Below are 18,670 nucleotides of genomic sequence, written 5' to 3' on the forward strand. Positions count from 1 at the left end.
CTGCTTTCTGAAGGACACTCCGAGACAATGTCCAGGAGGGCACAAGGGAGGGCCAAGACCCATCCTTCCTTGGAAAGGCATGCTGGGATCTCTCCCTTCCTTTTTCCTGTTCTCCTACCCATCTCATTTTCTCTTTCCCTTGCAAGGAGAGAGCTGCCAGGCTCCAAGGTGGGTGGCCTGGAAGGAGGAGTTTCTGAGTGAAGAGAGGACAGAAAATTCTACTGGCTGCCAAACAGCAGAGCTTTGCCTGCCTGCTTGGGCTTCAGGGTTTGGCTGAGTGGTTCTGTCTTCCTTTCTCACCACTTCCTGGCTTTCTCGTGTACAGTGGGTTGGAGGAAGAAGGGAGGTGACACAAGCACCCAAAATGTCCCTTTCCCATGTCCACATTACCTACCCCAGGATGGTAGGCTCTGTCCACTTGTAAATGCTTTCCCACCCCCCTGAGTTTCCATATATTTAGCATGCACTTGTAAGGGGGGCTGCTTCCTGTGGAAAGCTATGACTCCACCTTGAAAGCCATCCTGGGGGCTGAGGGAAGCACTGCACAGTGCAGGTCAGGTGAGAGGATGCAGGCTCGGGATGGAAAGGTGCTGGGAGACGTAGACCCAGCCACCCCCCAACTCTGTTCCACCCCTCCATACTGGCCCTGGGCACAACCTCAGTGTACTCTTTTTTTTTTCCACTCCCAGTTCCAGCACCTGGCCCCCAGCTTCTTCTGGGGCTCTTAAGCGGGCTGAGCTTGTACCAACTGAGAGTACTTTATCGGGCAGGCACCCGGGGGAAGATCCCCAGGCAACATATGCCAGAGGGGTGTCTGAAGTGCTGGGGAAACAGCTCTGGCTCCTACTGGGCAGTTCTTGAGAAAAAGCCCTGTCTTGGTTAGGGTTTCTATTGTGATAAAAGGCACAACGATCAAGGGCTACTTGGGGAGGAAAGGGTTTATTTTATCTCGCAGTTCTCTATCACAATTCATCATTGAAAGAAGTCAAGGCAGGAACTCAAGCAAGAACCTAGGTGCAGAAGTCACGGAGGGATACTGCTTACTGGCTTGCCCTCCATGGTTTGTTCAGCCTGCTTTCTTGTACCATCTAGAGCTGCCTCCCAAGGGATGGTGCCACCCACAGTGACGTAGGCCCTCCCACATCAACTGTTAATTAAGGCAAGTGTGGTGGGGACATTCCTCAGTTGAGGTTCCCTCTTCTTAAATGACTCTATCTTGTGTCAAGTTGACAGAAACAAACAAACAAAAATCTAGCCAGGGACAAGCCCTTTCCCTGACTTTTTTTAAATCTTGTGTTCACTCTGTCTATTCCTTTTCCCTCTAGCTGTGGAATGTTTTAAGACATAGCTCCCCTAGAAGGGAACAGAGGACAGCCGTGGGACATAGGTCCTGCAAACCTCAGGTCCCATTCTAGTTTCACCTCTCTTTTGCTGTGCGCTCCTAGGCAGGCTCCGAATCCTTCGGACCCTCAGTTTCCTTCACTGTAAAATGGGCACAAGAAATTTACTTTCATTCAAGTGTAGTGGCCTCATACCTTTAGTCCCAGAAACGCTGGAGGCAGAGGCGGATGGATCTCCGAGTTCAAGGCCAGCCTGGTCTATATATTGAGTTCCAGGAGAGCCAGGGCTACACAGAGAAACCCTGTCTTACCAGCCCCAATGCACGCGTGTGCATGCAGGCACACACACACACACACACACACACACACAACACACACACACACACACACACATTTCTTTTCAAAGAGGCACTGATGGCTATGGACCTGATTCAGTGTATGAACAACTATGACTAAAAGTACTTGGTAAGGAGGTCAGTGGCGTGCAAGCTGGGGATGCCAGAAGGAGCTGCCAGGAAAGGGGAAAGTCCAGGTTGAGAGCGATGGGAAGGAGGAGGCACAGGCAGTATGCATGTCACCATCTATTAGTACAAACGTGAGTGAGAAGAGCTATGTATATATTTCCGGTGGGCCCAGTAGCCCTCCTATAGCATGATCTGGGCTACACGAGCAGTTGGAAGACATGGCATTACCTTCATGGCCTTGGTTGAGGGAACAGGTCTATGCCCAAGAAAGGGGAACAAAACAGAGGTCAGCTAGTTCTTTCTTGGAGGAAGAAGACACTGCTGTGTCCTTGGTGGGGGCTTCCTGAGGGAAGTGGACTTTCCTGGACCTGGATGCTGGCATGCATTTATTTAGCAATTATCTCCACAGCCTCTCTGTGGGTGTTTGGCTGCAGAGGTTGTGGACCTGGGGTCTCAGACCTCCAGGTACTCCCAACGTGGGAAGGATATGGAGAGCTAATTATGAATCCCAAATGGTGAGCTGTCATAGGCCCAGTGCATAGAAAAGTTTATGGGAGGGCTGGAGAAATGGCTCAATGGTTAAGAGAACTGGCTGTTCTTCCAGAGAACCAGGGTTCAATTTCCCAGCACCCACATGGCAGCTCACAACTGTCTGTAACTCAAATTCCTGGGGACCTGACATCCTTACACAGACGCATAGGCCAAACACAGACAGGCAAAACACCATTGTATATGAAATAAAAATAAACACTTTATTTTTAAAAGTCTCAATAGTACTTTAAAAAAAAAGAAAGAAAAATGAAAAATGAGAGGCAGTGAAGACCATCTTTGGTCAAGCGCCTTGAAGAAAAGACTGTAAGGGTCAGCCATCCAGTCAGCTTGACACAAACCTAGACATATCTAGGAAGAGGTGGTCTTAATTAAGAAAATGCCTCTATCTAGATTGCCTGTAGGCAAGTCAATAGAGCATTTCTTGATTAATGATTGGTGGGTGAAGGCCCAGTGCACTGTGGGTAGTACCGCTCCTGGGCAGAGGGTCCTGTGGTGCATAAGGAAGCAAACTGAGTGAGCCAGGAGGAGGGAGCCTGTAAGCAGCATTCCTCTGTGGCTCCCGCTGCAGTTTCTGCCCCCTGCTTGAGTTCTTGCCCCGATTCCCCTCACTGATAAAGTGGTACCTGAAAGTGTAAGAAAAGCCGGGCGTGGTGGCGCACGCCTTTAATCCCAGCACTCGGGAGGCAGAGGCAGGCGGATCTCTGTGAGTTCGAGGTGAGCCTGCTCGTCTACGGAGTGAGTCCAGGACAGCCAAGGCTACCCAGAGAAACCCTGTCTTGGGGGAGAAAAGTGAAAGAAAAAAAAAAAGGCCCTTTCCATCCCCAGGTTCCTTTTGGTCATTGTCTTTATCACAGCAATGGAAACCTAACTAAAACATCATGTAAAGCCCCCTACACGTGAAGTGACTGGCCTGGGTGGGAAGGAGGGAATTGGGTATGGCTAGGCAGGACAGTAGAGCATGTCTCGTGACGTCGATTCACTCAGAGAGAGGTCACTGTAGCATGGTGGGAAAGCACAGGCTCAAGGACCTTGCTTCTCCAGGCCTCTGCTTCCTCCCTGTCAGTTGGAAACAGTGAATAGCCCAAGGTTCTAGAGGTTGTCTGTGGAAACTCCCTGGTGTGGTATCTGCCACAGGGGTGCCCCAATGAATGTTGGCTGCCATTTAGTCCTGGTGGCCCCACACCAGGAGAGTGGAGGCCTGATCATCAACATGGGAAGAGAGAGCACTGAGACCTACCCTGGGCAGATGGTCAGTGATGGGGCTGGGCTTGAACCCAGGTCACAAGCTTCCAGGAAGCTTACTATACCTGCTTTGCTCTATCAGGGAAGAAAAAGCCAGACAATATGAGAGTGTGCAAATGACAGCCAACTCACGAGCAAGAATTCCAGGCCAGAGGAAGCACCTGAAAGCCCTGGCCTCTTGAGTGACAGAGTGGACTGGACATCTGCTCATGGCCCTGGCCATGAATATGCGTGCATATGTGTGTGCAAGTATGACTGTCTGTGTCAGAGATGAGTCTCCATGCTGTGTGCGCACATGAGAGGGCTGCGGTGCCTCTGTCTGTGGTCTTTGTGCATATCCCTGCCCTCCCCCTACCAGGCAGCCAGTGAGCTTGCCCTCAGAAGTCCACTGCCTCTCCAGCAGCCTCCCCAGGGCATCCCAGCAGCCCACGGTCCTGTTTGATTCTGTTCATCCATAAATCATGGCTCACTGACGAGATGAGAGGCAGTGGAAGCAAAGCCTTACCAAGGACTGCACTGGGTCTACAGTTCACACCTGAGGCCCAGCCTGGCTTCCAGCTGTTGCTCCGACTCCAGATCCTTATGTCCCAGCCCTTCCCCCTTCCATTCCAGAAGCACCCACTGATGCACGCCATAGTTAAGCTTCTAGAGGGCTACTTCCTGGGGTAGGGGGTGGATAAACATGCAAAGTAGCCAATAAAATATGACCCTTGGCCTCTGCTGTCCTGGGGCAAAATGAGACTAGACCAACTGGTGCTTCATTGACTTCTCAGTGAGCTCAGCTCTCTGTCCCAGATATCTCTGGTCCAGGGCACAATGCAGTAATGCTATGATAATAGCTAGCATTTACTGCTTACTCTGTGTCAGGCCCTGTGCTAAGCACATTATATGTGCTAATTCCTGTTAGTCTCCCAGTCGTCCAAGGAAAACTGCTATTTTTAGCCCTCGGTCACAGGTAGAGAAACCAAGGCATGTAGGGATCAGGTCACATGGTTTGGAAGAGTCTGAGTCAGAATTTGAGCCCAGAAGTCTGCTTCTAGAACCACAGCTCTCAATCACTACACTCTAAAGGGTGCTGCAGGCATGGTGTAATGGGAACACTGACACAGAAGACAGCACCTCTCGTTGAGCAGATTAAGGAAGGCTGCATGGAGGTGTTTTCATCAGGGTCCTGACAACTCAAGGGTTTGTAAGGCAAAGTTTGTCACAGAAGAAAAAATAAATAGGGTCTTGGTTTGGAATGTGTGTGCATGCCCATGTGCATGCCTGTGTGTGTGTGTGTGTGTGTGTGTGTGTGTGTGTGTGTGTGTGTGTATGTGTGTGTGTGTGTGTGTGTGTGTGTGTGTAGAAGAGAAAGGCTCTAAGAACTGTCATTGACGCCTCTCCCATCTCTTCCCTTCTATCTTGTTTGGGTGACAAATGAGATAACATATGCAGGCATTGAACATTCAACAAATATTTACTGAGCACGTCTTTGTGTGTCACCAAGGATACTGGAGAGAGTGGAGCACTGACAGCCTCTGTCTTGACAGGTCCAGAAGGGTGGTACACAGTGGGTGCTTAATATATGGCAGCCTCTCAGGGCTATTCATTCATTCTTCCCACACCTAGTATATTATTAAATACCTACTATATGCCAGACTCCAGACTCCATGATGGAATAGTGTTACTTAAAGAACCAATCCCCACCCTGTGCCCCCCGCAACCCTGAAACCCACCCCCTCCCTGCTGCTGCTGTGGAGCTGATATGCTAGAGAGAGAGTTCTATGCATGGACAGCTAGGCCCCTTCAGAAGGGGGCCACCTCCTTGGTTCTCCTTTCTTTGAGGTCTGATTGGGGGTGGTATGGGCCAGAAGACAGGACTCGTGTTGGTCATGAATGCTGAGTTCCCGTGTGATAACATAGGCAGCACAGCCCTGGGGGGTTGGAGGGGGACTGTGAACAGCAGCAAGCCTGAGCCCACACCTCCCTCCCTGGACACCCCTACAATTGGCTCAGCATGCTGGTTCTGCTTAGTTCCTGGTTTGCCCTGCCTCCCAGGTCTCCCAATGTCATCTGTCTGCCCTTGTCTGTGTCTCACCCCTGGGGACCCAGGAAGTCTCCTCTGCCCAAGGAGAGGTCGCGGAACTCTTCCCTGGGCATAGGCTGTCTAGGGCTGTAACATTTCCTTTCCTCAAATGTTAATGTGCTGGTGATAAGGGGACTTAAAACCATGTATGTCATCTGAGGAAGGGATAGAAGAACCGAGGCGGCTTTGCCTGGAGAAGACTTGAAGGAGACATGAGAACTGTCGGCAGGGATTCAGAGACCTGTCATGTGGCAGAGCAGCCCGGGGGGCAGGCTGAGGACCGCGGCTGCGGCTGCGAGTTCCAGGGAGACAGATTGGACTGAGCACAAGCCACAGCAGCCACCTCCGTGGTGTCTGCAGGAGAGCCAGCCTCCTGCAGGAGCAGCTCCCTGTCACCACCAGGGCTATCCAGAGGGGATCATGCATCATGGGGCCTGGCTGTTTGACTTCCAAGGTCCCTTGCAGCCCAGGGACACAGTGACTCCATCCTCCGGGAGCAGTTCCTTCAGGCTGGCAGGCGAGAACAGGCGTGTGCCCCTTGATGGTAACAGCACTTGAGGGCATGCTAGCCAAGGACATCGTGTCACTTTTATCCCCAACATTAGTGCAATTTGTAATGGCAAGCGTTTGTTTCACCCTGCCTTCAAGGGCTGCACGAAGGATGCTGAGGGGGGTGAGGGATCCTGTGGGGGGAGGAGTCAGCTCCTTGAAAGATAAAAGCATCCGTGCTGCAGGAGACCCTAGAGCCACTATTCCAGAAGGAGTCAACTTTGCTCAGCACCCCCTTCTCTTCAAATGTAATTTTCTACAAAAGCCCAAGATGTAATGCCAAGGGAAATGATGCTGATTTGATTGAAGAAGGCTTCGGCTTTCTCTGCATAGAATCTACCTCTACAGCCCCCAAGAGAGTCCCGGAAACACTAGGTCCTCCAAAAAGCGCACTCTGAGAACCACCAACCGATATCCAAGGCAAGGGGTACGGACTGCAAGCCAGGCTTTCTGGGCTTGGACCTCAGTTCTCATCCACTAGCTGGTTGACTGAATGTGATGTCCGAGCCCTCTACGCCTCAATTACAGCATCTGTAAAATGAAACTAACTTCATCTTCATCTCATTTATTGCTACGAGGATGAAGTTGTCCCCATAGGTGAAGTACCCTTGCATTAGGAAGGGTCAACTCTTTCACATATGTTGACACTGATGTCCCAGATATCAAGGACTAATTCATGGCTATAGGGCAGGACCATGGCCTTAGGGCAGCTCATGCTTGCTGCAGTAAGGGGTTTCTGTGACTAGGGATGAGCAAATTTGTATAGAAATAGACTTTGTAGGCTGGCAGGTGGTGGCCTGGTGAAGGCTGTGTAAGGGTGACATTTCCTGGGAGGTCTTAGGAAGTTGGTTTGACCCAAACAGCCTTCTTGAAAGATTGTGTAGTAAATAGACTCCACGGGGTGCTGCAGTGGTGGTGGGAGGGAGCCTAGGGACCTGAGAGCTGAGAATGACCACCCAGCCCTCTTCTATGAGGCCTCTATGAAGGAAAGACCCAGAGGAGAAGAAAGGCAGAAGCTAAAACCACAGGAACCAGGACCAGACAGATATTGTCAACTCTTAATTACCACAATCACTGGCACTGAGAAACCCAGGCAGGCTCCTCTGTAAATAAACTGCATCTTCTTGATTTAGGACACATCCCAGTACACACATATTTAGAGCTTATGTGTGCTCCTTGGTGCTTTTTCTCCGCTCACTCCCCCACATGGTCATTTTTGGTCCAGGTTTTGCATTCTGTACATTTGTTTTGGGCTAATGTTTACAACCCCCTGTGAGGAAAACAGGGGAGGCTGTTAAATATGCTTTTCCAGAGGAGAGACCTGAGCTCATACGAGAACCACAGAGTTAGGAAACAGGATCTGTGCAGAAACCTGGGTTTTCCTTCCACAGTGGCTCTCCGCCCCTAAAGTATGAGACCCCAGAATGCTTAAGATGGAAGCTCCAAGTGGCTCTTGTGAACTTCTGGGACCTTACAAATACTGCTGAGGAGGCTGGAGCCCACAGGCATGAATGAGAAGGCTGAAAGAAAGCCTGGGGCTTTAGGATGGAGCTGAAGGCAGGAGAGGGCTTCCAGCCCAAGGAGAGTTGATGTGGGCAGAAGATTACAGAGACTCCCTTTTGATTATACATGTCATTGTTGGGTCTTGGCCAAGCCATAAGGGAGCCTGAAGGTGCTCAGAAGGCAGATGTCCTTTGAGCCCGGTTGCTGTTCTGAATTGGGTGTGGCATGTGGAAGCACAGGAAGACCACACAGAAGTAGTGGCTCTTCCAGAGTCCTTGACGCACCTGAGGGGCCCATGTGTCCTCTCCCTTTGCAAGGGCAAATGTTTAGAGATACACAGATAGAATCACCAGGCAGTGGGTTTCTTCCATTTGTATTGATGAAGAAGCTGAGGCACTGAGCAGGGAGGGACTTGCCAGGTTCAGGTAGCAAAAGGCAAAGCTGGGAGTGGAAAGTGCCAGAGAGAAGGTGGTAGTGGTGAGGTTGTTCTGGGGGCTCTAGGGTTCGATGTGGCCCTGGCCCATAATGCTCTGACTGTGCCTGTCCTCGTCAGGGGCGCCCACCCGCGATGTCCTGCTGGTCTCTGCAATCATCACCGTCAGCCTTAGCGTCACTATCGTCCTCTGCGGCCTGTGCCACTGGTGTCAGCGCAAACTGGTAAGGCTCTTGTTGGGAGACCCTTTGGGGCCCGGGCCTGACCCTGCACTCTGCCATACTGCAATCACTGGCTTCCTAATTCTATGGAGCGCTTAAGCTGATGACCTGTCTGCCCACAGTCAGGAACATGTGCACAGAACTTTACACTGCAAGCCTGCACATACTCACCCCCTTCCTTTGCCTGGGTCTTGGTCCTATACATTTTTTTACACTCGGACACACACACGGGGGGGGGGACACATTTGCAAGAGCATTGCACGAGCGCGTGCGCTTACATGGCCCACCTCCGGCATAAAGAACTGCAGACACACACGCGTAGACTGAGAATTGAGGCCCTTGAAACCCCGGTGCGTCTCACCCCTCCTTTCCCTCCCCACCCCCAGTGGGCGTGGCCAAGGCATGTAGCCTTCTGACCAATGAGGAAGCACCTCCCGCCTCGCGCGCCCCCCCCCCCCCCAGCCGGTTGCACATCCATCCTGATTCTCCTGGTTTGTACAAGCACAAACGGCTTCTTTTCATTTTTAACGAGGGCTGGGGAATTAACGAGCGGGATTAGGCTATCAATAAGTAACGAGATTGTCAGGAGAGACATTCATCACCCGAGGGCGCCGGGAGGAAGAGCTGTGAGCCACCGGTTCCTCCCGAACTCTGCTGCTAGGCAGGTGCTGCCGTGGAACGGGGAGGGGAGGGCGGGCGTTTCAGCCTTCAGTCCTCCCTCCCACCCTGCCCAGAAACGCAGTAGGACTTGTGAGGGCTACGGGGAGCGATCTCAATAGAGGCCCCGAGATGCCCCAAGTGCAGGCAGGGATTAGGCACTCTCCACCCCTTATGCCCACCCCACCTCCGGCTCAGAATGAGATAGTTGGGGGTAGCATACACAGGACAGGCTGAAAGCTGAATCGTGGACCCTGAATGAGTAGAGGCTGCATGCCCCGACCAATGTAGGAAGAGAAAGGGTAGATACCTTTGGGAAAGGATTTGAGGGCTCCTAAGGAATCCACGAAGCTGATAACCCAGCATGGTTCCTTCAAGGGTGCAAATTCATTTTCTGTGTGAGTCTCTCCATTCTGGAGAAGAACCAGAGCCTCAGCTCCCTGTGTGAGTGTGATCCACCCCCTGCTGTGGGCAGGTGTGTAAGCTTGCTAGCTGCCTTCCATTGTTCCTTGGTCCACTGTATCTGCCTCAAAATTCCAAGAGAGGTACCATAGGGAGTTGAGCTTCGTGCCCTGGATACCAGTGTCGTCTGAGACCTTGGAAGTGGCTGCTATGCAGCCTAGTGTGTGCCTTGTTGCCTTGTTGTAGGGAACAGTTAGACTGCCTGTCTGTGTTTGGAGGCAGAAGAAGGTCGCATGAGCTGATAACTGGGTGCGTGCGTGCGTGCGTGCGTGTGTGCTGAGCCGGGGGTGTGTATCATTTTGTTAGATCCTTGTGTAACTGGAGCCTGCCCTATGTCCTATTCTCCCCTGCATATGCACTGGGCCACTCTGTGGGGGGGGGGGAGGGGGCGTGCTGCGCACACACGTGTGAAGGCGCTCTTTGAAAGACCAGAGTACAAATAGCCTCAATCCCACAGGCACTCATCTCCAATGGGAACAGAGTATGAGGAAAGTGTGTAGTGGGTGGAAACTTCTAGCATTCAGTGCCTGGGGCACCTAGGAGGGTCTGAGGCAGCATTTTTTTTTTTTTTTTTTTTTTTTTTTTTTTCTGGCCTGACCACACTACACCCTCCAGCCAGGAACCTTCCCACGACTCTAGACCTGCTCTTCAGAGAGCATCGCTTTCTCAGTGCCCTCCATCCCAACCATACCACCCCAACCTCCTGGCACTATGGATTCCCCATGGCATGGCCCTTTTTACCCAGACTATTTCCTTGGTCTTTAGAAGGAGCTTTAAATGCTATCCTCACAAACAGCAGCTGGGCTCTCCTTTCTTTCCTGTCCCCTCAGTCCCAGTGACATGATACCTTGACAGCCCAGATCCCATTTCCAAACATTAATAACTTCCTTAATCTCCAGCTGGCTTTCTCTAGAACATCCTGGCAAGCCCCTACCCTCACTTGGGCTCCTTCCAAACCACCCTGCAGACCAGCCCTTGAAGCTCGCCTGGGTTTTCTATGATTTGCATTGTCCTTTGAAATTCTCCCTGCCCTAATCCCAGCCCTGCCCTGGGTCCTGTCCCACATAGCATGCACCCAGGCTCCTGCTCTGGAGTTACTCACTGAAGCCAACAGGAAAGGTTCTCTTAAGCTGCAGAATCTCTCCCAAACACCTCAGGCCATCAAGATCACCAGCTCGAGCCCTGCGTGGCCTTGAGGAAAGGGCAGCTGGGCATCCTCAGAAGAGGATATTAGCCAAAGCAAGCTCTCCTGCCAATATCTCAAAGGAAGAGAAGAAGGTGTGTTTCCAAGGTCTCCCTCAGAAAGGCCCAGCCCCATACTGCCCTGATGCTGGAGAAGAGTGTGACTCTGGCTCCTACCTAAGGTCCTTCCGAAAACAGCCCTTGGTTGACCACAGCATGGTCCTGCCCCTGATGGTCCCAGTCAGTGTTGTGAATTCTTTGGGATTTGAACCTCTAAGTAGTGAATGGTGAGAGGGACCAGAGAAAGGTGAGAGGAGAAGTGTGGTTTTGTGGGCCTGGGAACCCCAGCATCTCTGTATTTGAATGTGAAGATTTGAGCTCAAGGAAACAGCTTGAGGCCTAAGCCCCAGTGTGGATAGGGAAATAGAAGGGCGCTTCTAGTTGGTACTGTGAACTACCTGTAGATATCAGGTACCACTCTAGGTGCTAGAGAGAGAACAGCCTTGCTTTTGTGGGGCTTTGTACCAGGGTATAGGAGCTGACACAAATAAACAGAGAAAGTGATGCTGTCTGTCTGGACCAGGAGTCTCTTCTCCAGTGGACCCACCTAGTGACATCAAACTATTCCCAGAGAGTAAAGAGAGGTCAGAGAGGGGGAAGACTTGGCCAGGATGACATGGGGCACCTGTGGCCTTCCTGGGGCCAAATCTAGGTACTCTGAGATACAGAGGTGCCACAGGTAAAATGGAGGGAGGGCTATGCATTCCACATACTTCCAGGAGTTTTGCTGCAGTTTCCTGAGATTCCAGTGGCTGGGAAGGGGCTGCAGCTGGCAGAGGCAGGTGGGAACATGGCCGTGGCAGCTCTTATTCAGTTTGGAAGAATGGAATAATTGACTGTTATGGCTGCAATGTTGGTGCACGTGAGGAAATGTTGAGCATACACGTGTGTCTATATGTCTGTGTTTCTGTCTCCACTCTGCTAGGTCAGGGTCAGTTAGTATCTAGTGGTAAAGGGGGCTGCAGGACAGACCTGGTCCCTGTCCAGCCTGCATCCTCGAACTGCCTGCACCAACCGGGGCCTGGCCCATGGGATGCTCGTGAGAAGTGAGGACGCTTGGTGGCAGCCAGGAATGTTAATGGGGCCAGGCTCTGCATGAGCTAAATTTAGAAACCCAAACTGAGAAGGTGAATGGTGCTCACCTTCCCAGCAGCCGGCCTAGCGGGTGCTGTTCTTCCCTGCACTGGTGGACCTAGGATGCCCACCCCTGCCCTGCTTCTTTACTGCCCACACTGAGCTAAGCAACTCAGGGGAGCTGTCTAGGGGCCAGGCTGTCTTGGAGGCCCCCAGGGTTAGGATGTACTCTCTCTTCTGAAAATTATCTCTTCCGGAGGCCTTGTCCCTCCTTCCTAGCCCTGGAGTCCTCCTAGCATGAGGACCCCCCCAGGGAGCCCCTAGGCAATGACCAACAACCCTGGCAGGCCCAGGCACGTGGACTGCTCCCCGCCCCCGCCACTCACGTCATTGGCCACTGCCAACCTTGCCCTGCAGGATGCCGCCCCCACCATCTGGGGGTGGTGACGTGGACATTGTGACGTGGCCAGGCGCCTGAGAGCCGTCTGTCCATGGCAGAGGGAACTGTGTTTCTGGGAGCCGGGCCAGAGGCCCAGGAGACAGGCAGACAGGATGGCCTGATACCTGAGGGTCAGGCATAAAGGATCCCTTGTGGGTAGAGGCAGGTCCTAGAACCCACAGGGGGCCCAGCCAAGGGACAGATACCCCACAATGGCATCAATCCCTCACACTGACTCTGGGTTTTCTAGTTTCGCTCCTTTCCTTTGGTGGCCCTGTTCTGGGGGCATGGGGAATGTCCATATCTTACCCCTCAGGAGTAACCCTGATACTGTCTCCACAGGGCAAACGCTACAAGAACTCCTTGGAGACGGTGGGCACGCCAGACTCGGGGCGTGGGCGCGGTGAAAAGAAAGCCATCAAGTAGGTGCCAGGCTGCTAGCTTGTGGGGTACACAGATAGCCCAAATGGGAGAGGCCCCTTCTTCCTGTCCTTAGACATGGCCACACACATATCTAGTGTCCTTCTCACTCCCTGAGGCCATGGATGTTCCCAGCTCCTTGGTCTCAGAACCCTGGATGACCCCAGGGCTCCCTTTTTCTGCTTATGCCCCAGACCCCTAGACTTTGCAGCCTCCTCAAGGTTGCCTCTCACCCACAGCTCTGTATGTGCCATGCTGATTCTTCCATCCAACTCTTAAAGTCACACACACTGTCCCCGCCCCGCTGCCAGGCCCCTGGGCCCTCCAGCCTCCTCCCCAGGACCTTACTGATGGCCATGGAACCCCTTCCTCATAGGCTGGAGTCTTTTTCTCACATTCCACTCTTGCTCCCGAGGGCAACCTGGAACAAACCATGAGGGCTTCACCCAGCCTCAGTGCTGAGCTCCAGGGAATCAGGCCCATGGGGAGAGGCTCTGCCCTCCTATTGTATCTTGCCCCCCTTCGAGTCTACTGGTTGTAGCCTAACTAGGGTTCCCTACTGAGATCTAAGAGCCTAGTCCATAGACTAAAAGTACCCTGGCCAGCTCTCTGCTGAGAGTCACTGGGAGACAATAGAGAACCCCAGGTATACCTAGGCCTCAGGCTCTGAGATTAGAGCTCTCAGCACCTTATTCTCCATGGAGACCAGGTCTTCACAGGGAGTTCTGTCCGGTCCATCTTCCACTCTAACCTGGATGGGATCAAGCCTGCTGGCCAAGGGGCTTTGCCTGGAAGCTGAGCCCCACGCCCCCAGTCCTACCTGTACCCCTCTCCTGTCACCTCTAGGCCTCCACTTTCACTGCCCCTTCCCCCGCACCCCTGCATACCCTTGCCCTTTGTGCATCTCTCATTCTTCCCCTTGCTCCCTTATCCATTCCCGGGGGGCTCCCTCCCTGCCCCTCCTCTTTTTTCATCTCTTGCTCTGACCCTGTTTGGGGCTTTCAGAGAAGTTGTGGGGCGGTTGTCTGAGGCGGGGGGGGGGGGAATGACTGGAAGGGTGGGCCGACTGAGGGCCTGGGTGGGTGGAAGGCTCAGAAGGAGACCACGGGGAGTCTTTGAAGCTGAGTTTGGTTGCACGCTCTAGTGTTCAAAGACAGGAGCTGGTGGGACTCAGGGGCTGCTGCAGAGCACAGGCTCTGAGCTTTCTGAAGGTGGGGGTTGAGGATCACGTGCGGGGGAGCAGGAGGCCATTTCCAATCTGGGCTAGTTGAAGCCCCAGGTGAAGACAGGTTCTCATAACCTGCCTAGACAGGGGTGTTCATGACAAAGCAGGCATTCTAGACAGGGTCCTTCTTAAGAGAAAAGGAGGGCATCAAGGCAGGAAGCGGGCTATAGCCAGGACCCAAAAGGGCTCTCTTTAAAGCACAGTGAGTGAGGGCAGAGTGTTCCTCTGATACCCTATAGACCCATGGTCCACAGCTTAAGCCTGATTCAGCCTGAAGGGCTATCTCAGCCTGCTTCTACCTCCCAGACCCTCTGCCCCCGAGCACAGAAACCAGTATTCATGTCTGTGTTCATGTGTTCCCCGTCCTGGGCAATTTATTTACTGCACAACTCCCCCCATGGGCTTAGGACTTCCTCCGAAGGAATCAGGTTGTCCAGGGTTCTGGAACACTGCATTCTCCAGCAGTGATTTCCCAAACTGTGTTCCTCAGAGTACCTGTGCCTCAGAAATGATGACCACATCCACAGGTTCACAGCCACCCTAGTCTGGGAAACACTGCTCCCTCCAAGTCCCTTTCGGTGATACTGATGGTCATTGACACATTTAAAATTCGGATAAGCTTCTGCAGTAAAGGAACCAGTTTCCCCAGCTTTCTTTTATGAAAGATCTTTTGGAGCACCATAGTAGAAATCCAAGTGGCCCCAGCACTCAGGGGCAATGATGCTGGGTGGGGACCTGGAGGCGGAGTGAAAAGAGGGAGACTGCCAACCTGCTGCATTCCTTTAACGCCTGATGCAGAGAGTCTCCATCCAAGGAAGGCCTTTCTGGGGTGCAGGGCCATCAGAGTATTTCTGATGGGCATGAGATCATTTGTATTGGGAGAATTTTCCACTGGAGACCATGGTGCCTCCCTCCCCTACCCTGCTGCCCCACTGTCTCTGTGAGCTGGCTCACTTCATGCATACACTCTCCTATGAGACATTTTCAAGGTGTATCTAGACAGCCAGGGATGTCAAGGCCACCATCTCCTCTGGGCCCATGGTGGCAGCCCAGCTTCTCATCTCTCTCTCTTTCTTTTTTTTTTTTTTTTTCCTTCTTTTTTTTTTCCTTCCTTGTTCCTGAGTCTCAGATGGAGCACCGAGGTCAAGACCTAGCTTTTAGACATATGAGAAGCAGCTCCCCTCACAACAGCTGAAGACTCAGGGGAGAATGCCCCATAATGCCAGGCCCCTAGTCATGTTTCCCCTCACCTAAGCAGGCACACGGGCTAGATCCTTCCCCTAGACCCTTACTCCAGCAGCATTCCTGTCACCCATGCATGGCTCCCTTCTAGAATGGTTGGTCCTGTGTCCTGGGAGCTACCTCTTTCCCTCAGCACTGTCACTTTGGGATCCCAGGAAGTTAGCAAGTTGTCAGTAGCTTCTGGATGTCCAAGCCATGTTCTGCAGGAGCTCAGCTGATGTCTCCTCTATATCCCCACACAGAAATCTCTACATCCTTTGTGATCTCAGCATGTCAGCAGGGAAGGACAAGGGCACAAGAAAGCATCCCAGCAGGCCAGGCCAAGTGACATACTATGAGTCCAAGGCTGGGCAGGTCCCATTGGCCCCACTGACTCCTTCCACATAGGCCCCAGAGCAAAGGATCTTGATGACCCTTGATGACCCTTGATGATACCCTCTCTGAGGTCAGAGGCCAGACTACCTCCCTCATCTGGAAGCCTCAGGCAATTGGCCCAATCACCCTATTTGTCTCAAGTCCCCATTTGTTTAAAATGATGCCTTCTGCTCACCCAGTCTCATGGAAACCCTGTTTTCCAATCTCACAAGAGGTAGGAGGAAGCCAGGGGACATGGTAGGCCACTGGAAAGAAGATAGGAAAAGAAGAAAAGCAGGTCTTCTCCTTTGATGGGAAACTGAGGCCAGAGAGAGACAGGTCCAGCTACCAGCAGCAAGACTTGTCCTACTTTCCAGCACCTTCCAACATTAAACTAGCACCTTCCCCCTTCTCCCAGCGTACCTTACCCTTTGCCATCCAGGCCTTGCCTGCCACCCCCACCCCCATTCTGACCTCCCTCCTCTCTCATGGTCTTTCTCTCTCCCACCAGCTTCCTAGGCACGAGGCTCTCCCGTCTGCCTGCAGCCTGTCTCCTTCCTGTGCGGCTTCCCTGGCCAGCCTTCCAGTGCGTGTGTGTTTGTATGGAGTGTGTGTGAGTGCAAGGATGCCTGGCCCAGGTTGCAGTGCCCATCCGCCCTCCTGCCTTTCTTCCTCTGCAGGAGCAGACCCTCGAGGCCCCACCCTCTGTGTGCCCCCAGGGGCCCCACGTCCCTTCTGGTCCCTTCTGCCCCCACAGGACTTGCAGTTCTGGTCTCTTCTTGTATCTCCCTGTTTTCTCCCCTCTCTCTCTGCCCCTCCAGCGACCTAGACAGAGACTTTTGGAATAACAATGAAAGCACAGTGCAGCAGAAATGGAGCTCCTATCCTCCCAAGGAGTTTATTCTAAACATTTCACCCTACGCCCCTTATGGCGACCCTCGACTGTCCCTCAAGTGAGTGACTTTACCTGGTTTGATCAATATGTACTGAGTTATCCGCGCACGACCCACCCTTCCCTTCTCCTGCCCACCCCCTACTTCCTCTCCTGCTCCTCTCCTTCCACTTTCCCCTCCATTCATCCCATGGGCAGGCTGGCCATGGAGACGAGCAACCCCTCCTGTCCCCCTGCCTGCCCATTCCTCTCCTGTGACCTCCCCCAAGGGCCAGCCATGCAGGAGTGCCCCCTCCGCAGCCACGCCTGGTCCCCGGCCACGCCCCCTGGCTCCCCACCCTCTGTGCAGTCAGGATGGGGTTGCCCGTTTTGGTCCCTCCCTCTCGGTTGTGGCTCGCTTTTTTCCTCCCCCCCCCCCCCGCTGTGTGCTGCGGCCGTGGCTGCTGGTGGTCGGTGGTCGGTGGTCGGTGGTTCGTGGCGGTGGTGGCGGTGATGGTGGTGGTGGTGGTGATGAACTCTGACTAACACGGCTTTCTCTCTCTCCCTGCCTGGGGGCCTCCTGGCCTGGACAGCCCGCTCTTCCTCCGTCGTTAACCCTTCGTTGTCCTGTGGGATAGAGTTGGAGGTGGCTGCCCTCCCCCAACCCCCACCGCTCCTGCCCTAGGCGGTGGGGAGGGGCCCCCTCCATTGTCGTGGTGCGTTGTTCTCTGACCCCAGCCCGCCCGGTCCCCTCTCTCCTCTGCAGGCTCCACTGTTAACCCATTTGCAGTGCTGATGTCTCTCTTTCTCTCTGTCTGTCTCTTGTTCGTCTGTTTCTCTCCTCCTCTCTCACTGTCTCTTTTTTCCTTTTATCTGTCGATGTTTTTCCTCTTCTCCCTCCCCCCAACCCCCATGTGTGGCCTGCCCTCTCTCCCCCACCGCCACCCTCGGTGCTCCTCTGGCCTGGCTGCCTCCTGCCTCCAGTGGCACCCTCCTGTCAGGCGCCAAAGTGGCCACTGCGGCGGCGGGGCTGGCGGTGGAGCGGGAAGGCCGGCTGGGGGAGAAGCCGGCGCCGGTGCCACCACCCGGAGAGGACGCCTTGAGAAGCGGCGGGGCTGCCCCCAGCGAGCCGGGCAGCAGTGGCAAGGCGGGGAGAGGCCGCTGGCGGATGGTGCAGAGCCACCTGGCCGCAGGGAAGCTCAACTTGTCCAAGTGAGTGATGGCACCCCATGGCTGCCAGAGCCGAGAGCTCAGGCCTGTCCCCACCAGGGTGGACAGCTGGACCCCTGGCATGCCCGCTGCTGCCTCCAGAGGTGCCGTCCTTGGCCCCTGGTTCATTCCATCATCCACGAGACTGCCATCGTCCTCGCAATCCGGCACAACCAGCTCAGCCATATGCTGTCACATTCAGGCCTCTGGCAGCCTCCCATTAACGTCTTCCTTTGCCGGTGACCAGGTCATTCCATTCTCTGTTCCCAAAGCAGCTTCACTCCAGTCCTTGGGCCATCCCATCCTCTTTGACTGGCCACGCCATCTCAGCCATCAGGTCATTCCTCTGTGGGCAGCAGGCCCTAGGTTGTCCCACCATGGGACCATCCCATTCCTGAGAAAGCAGGCCCATCTCTCCTAGTGTTTACACGCTCATCAGCCAGTGGGCCTTTCCTCTTTTGATCAGCTGATGGCTCTAGACCCAGCCTTGAGCCATTCCATTTTGAACGACATCATCTGCTTGCCCCAGCCTTGCTTGTACCATGACACCATCTACCACAGGGTCTCATCTGTGAGCAGCAGACAGGCCACCCTGAACGGTCATCTCATCCCAGCCATCCCCACTGGCTGGCCCTGTCTTGGTCAGTGAGTTGTCCCACTGTTGGGAGTTCTTGGGGGTTGAGATTATTGAGCCCCAGCAAGCAGCTCCTTTAAAATATCAGAGGGTGGTCAGAAGAACAGTCTTTTTTTTTTTTTTTTTTAAGTGCTGCCTGGGCTTACCAAGCAGTAATGGATTGTTCACACAGCCTGGTCTGTTAGCCTGCTAAGGCTACCTTAGTCTCCTCTTGGCTTTCAGAACTTCCAGTCTCCCACAGCAGAGCTTTTGCAAGCCCCAGAGCTTGTGAGCCATAAGCACCTCACAATTTTGAACATGGGTTCTACTTTGAGCTGTTGACACTGTCTCATTCCCAGTCAATGAACTACCCTCCCCCTTAGAAGGCCAACAACTTTGACACCTTCTTAGTGTTGGGCCACCCAGCTCAATTCAGGGCCCTCTTGGTCCTCTTCAGAAGACCCCAGCCCCACCCCATTCAAGACCACAG

General features: G+C 53.5%; 1 protein-coding gene across 6 annotated transcripts in view; it reads left to right on the forward strand.

Moving 5' to 3' along the window:
* Syt7 (synaptotagmin 7) overlaps nt 1-18,670 on the forward strand; it is a 58,354-nt gene that overhangs the window by 15,392 nt on the left and 24,292 nt on the right. For 2 of the 6 annotated variants that reach the window (XM_051146121.1, XM_051146123.1), the window contains exons 2-4: nt 8,272-8,375; nt 12,589-12,668; nt 16,309-16,440. In XM_051146121.1, coding sequence (XP_051002078.1) covers nt 8,272-8,375; nt 12,589-12,668; nt 16,309-16,440 — 316 coding nt within the window. Of the gene's footprint in view, nt 1-8,271; nt 8,376-12,588; nt 12,669-16,308; nt 16,441-17,342; nt 17,571-18,670 lie in introns of all 6 variants that reach the window. The other 4 variants (XM_051146122.1, XM_051146124.1, XM_051146119.1 and 1 more) reach the window with 3 other exon arrangements.

This window comes from Acomys russatus, chromosome 5 (assembly GCF_903995435.1).
Source record: "Acomys russatus chromosome 5, mAcoRus1.1, whole genome shotgun sequence".
Taxonomy (NCBI): Eukaryota; Metazoa; Chordata; class Mammalia; order Rodentia; family Muridae; genus Acomys; species Acomys russatus.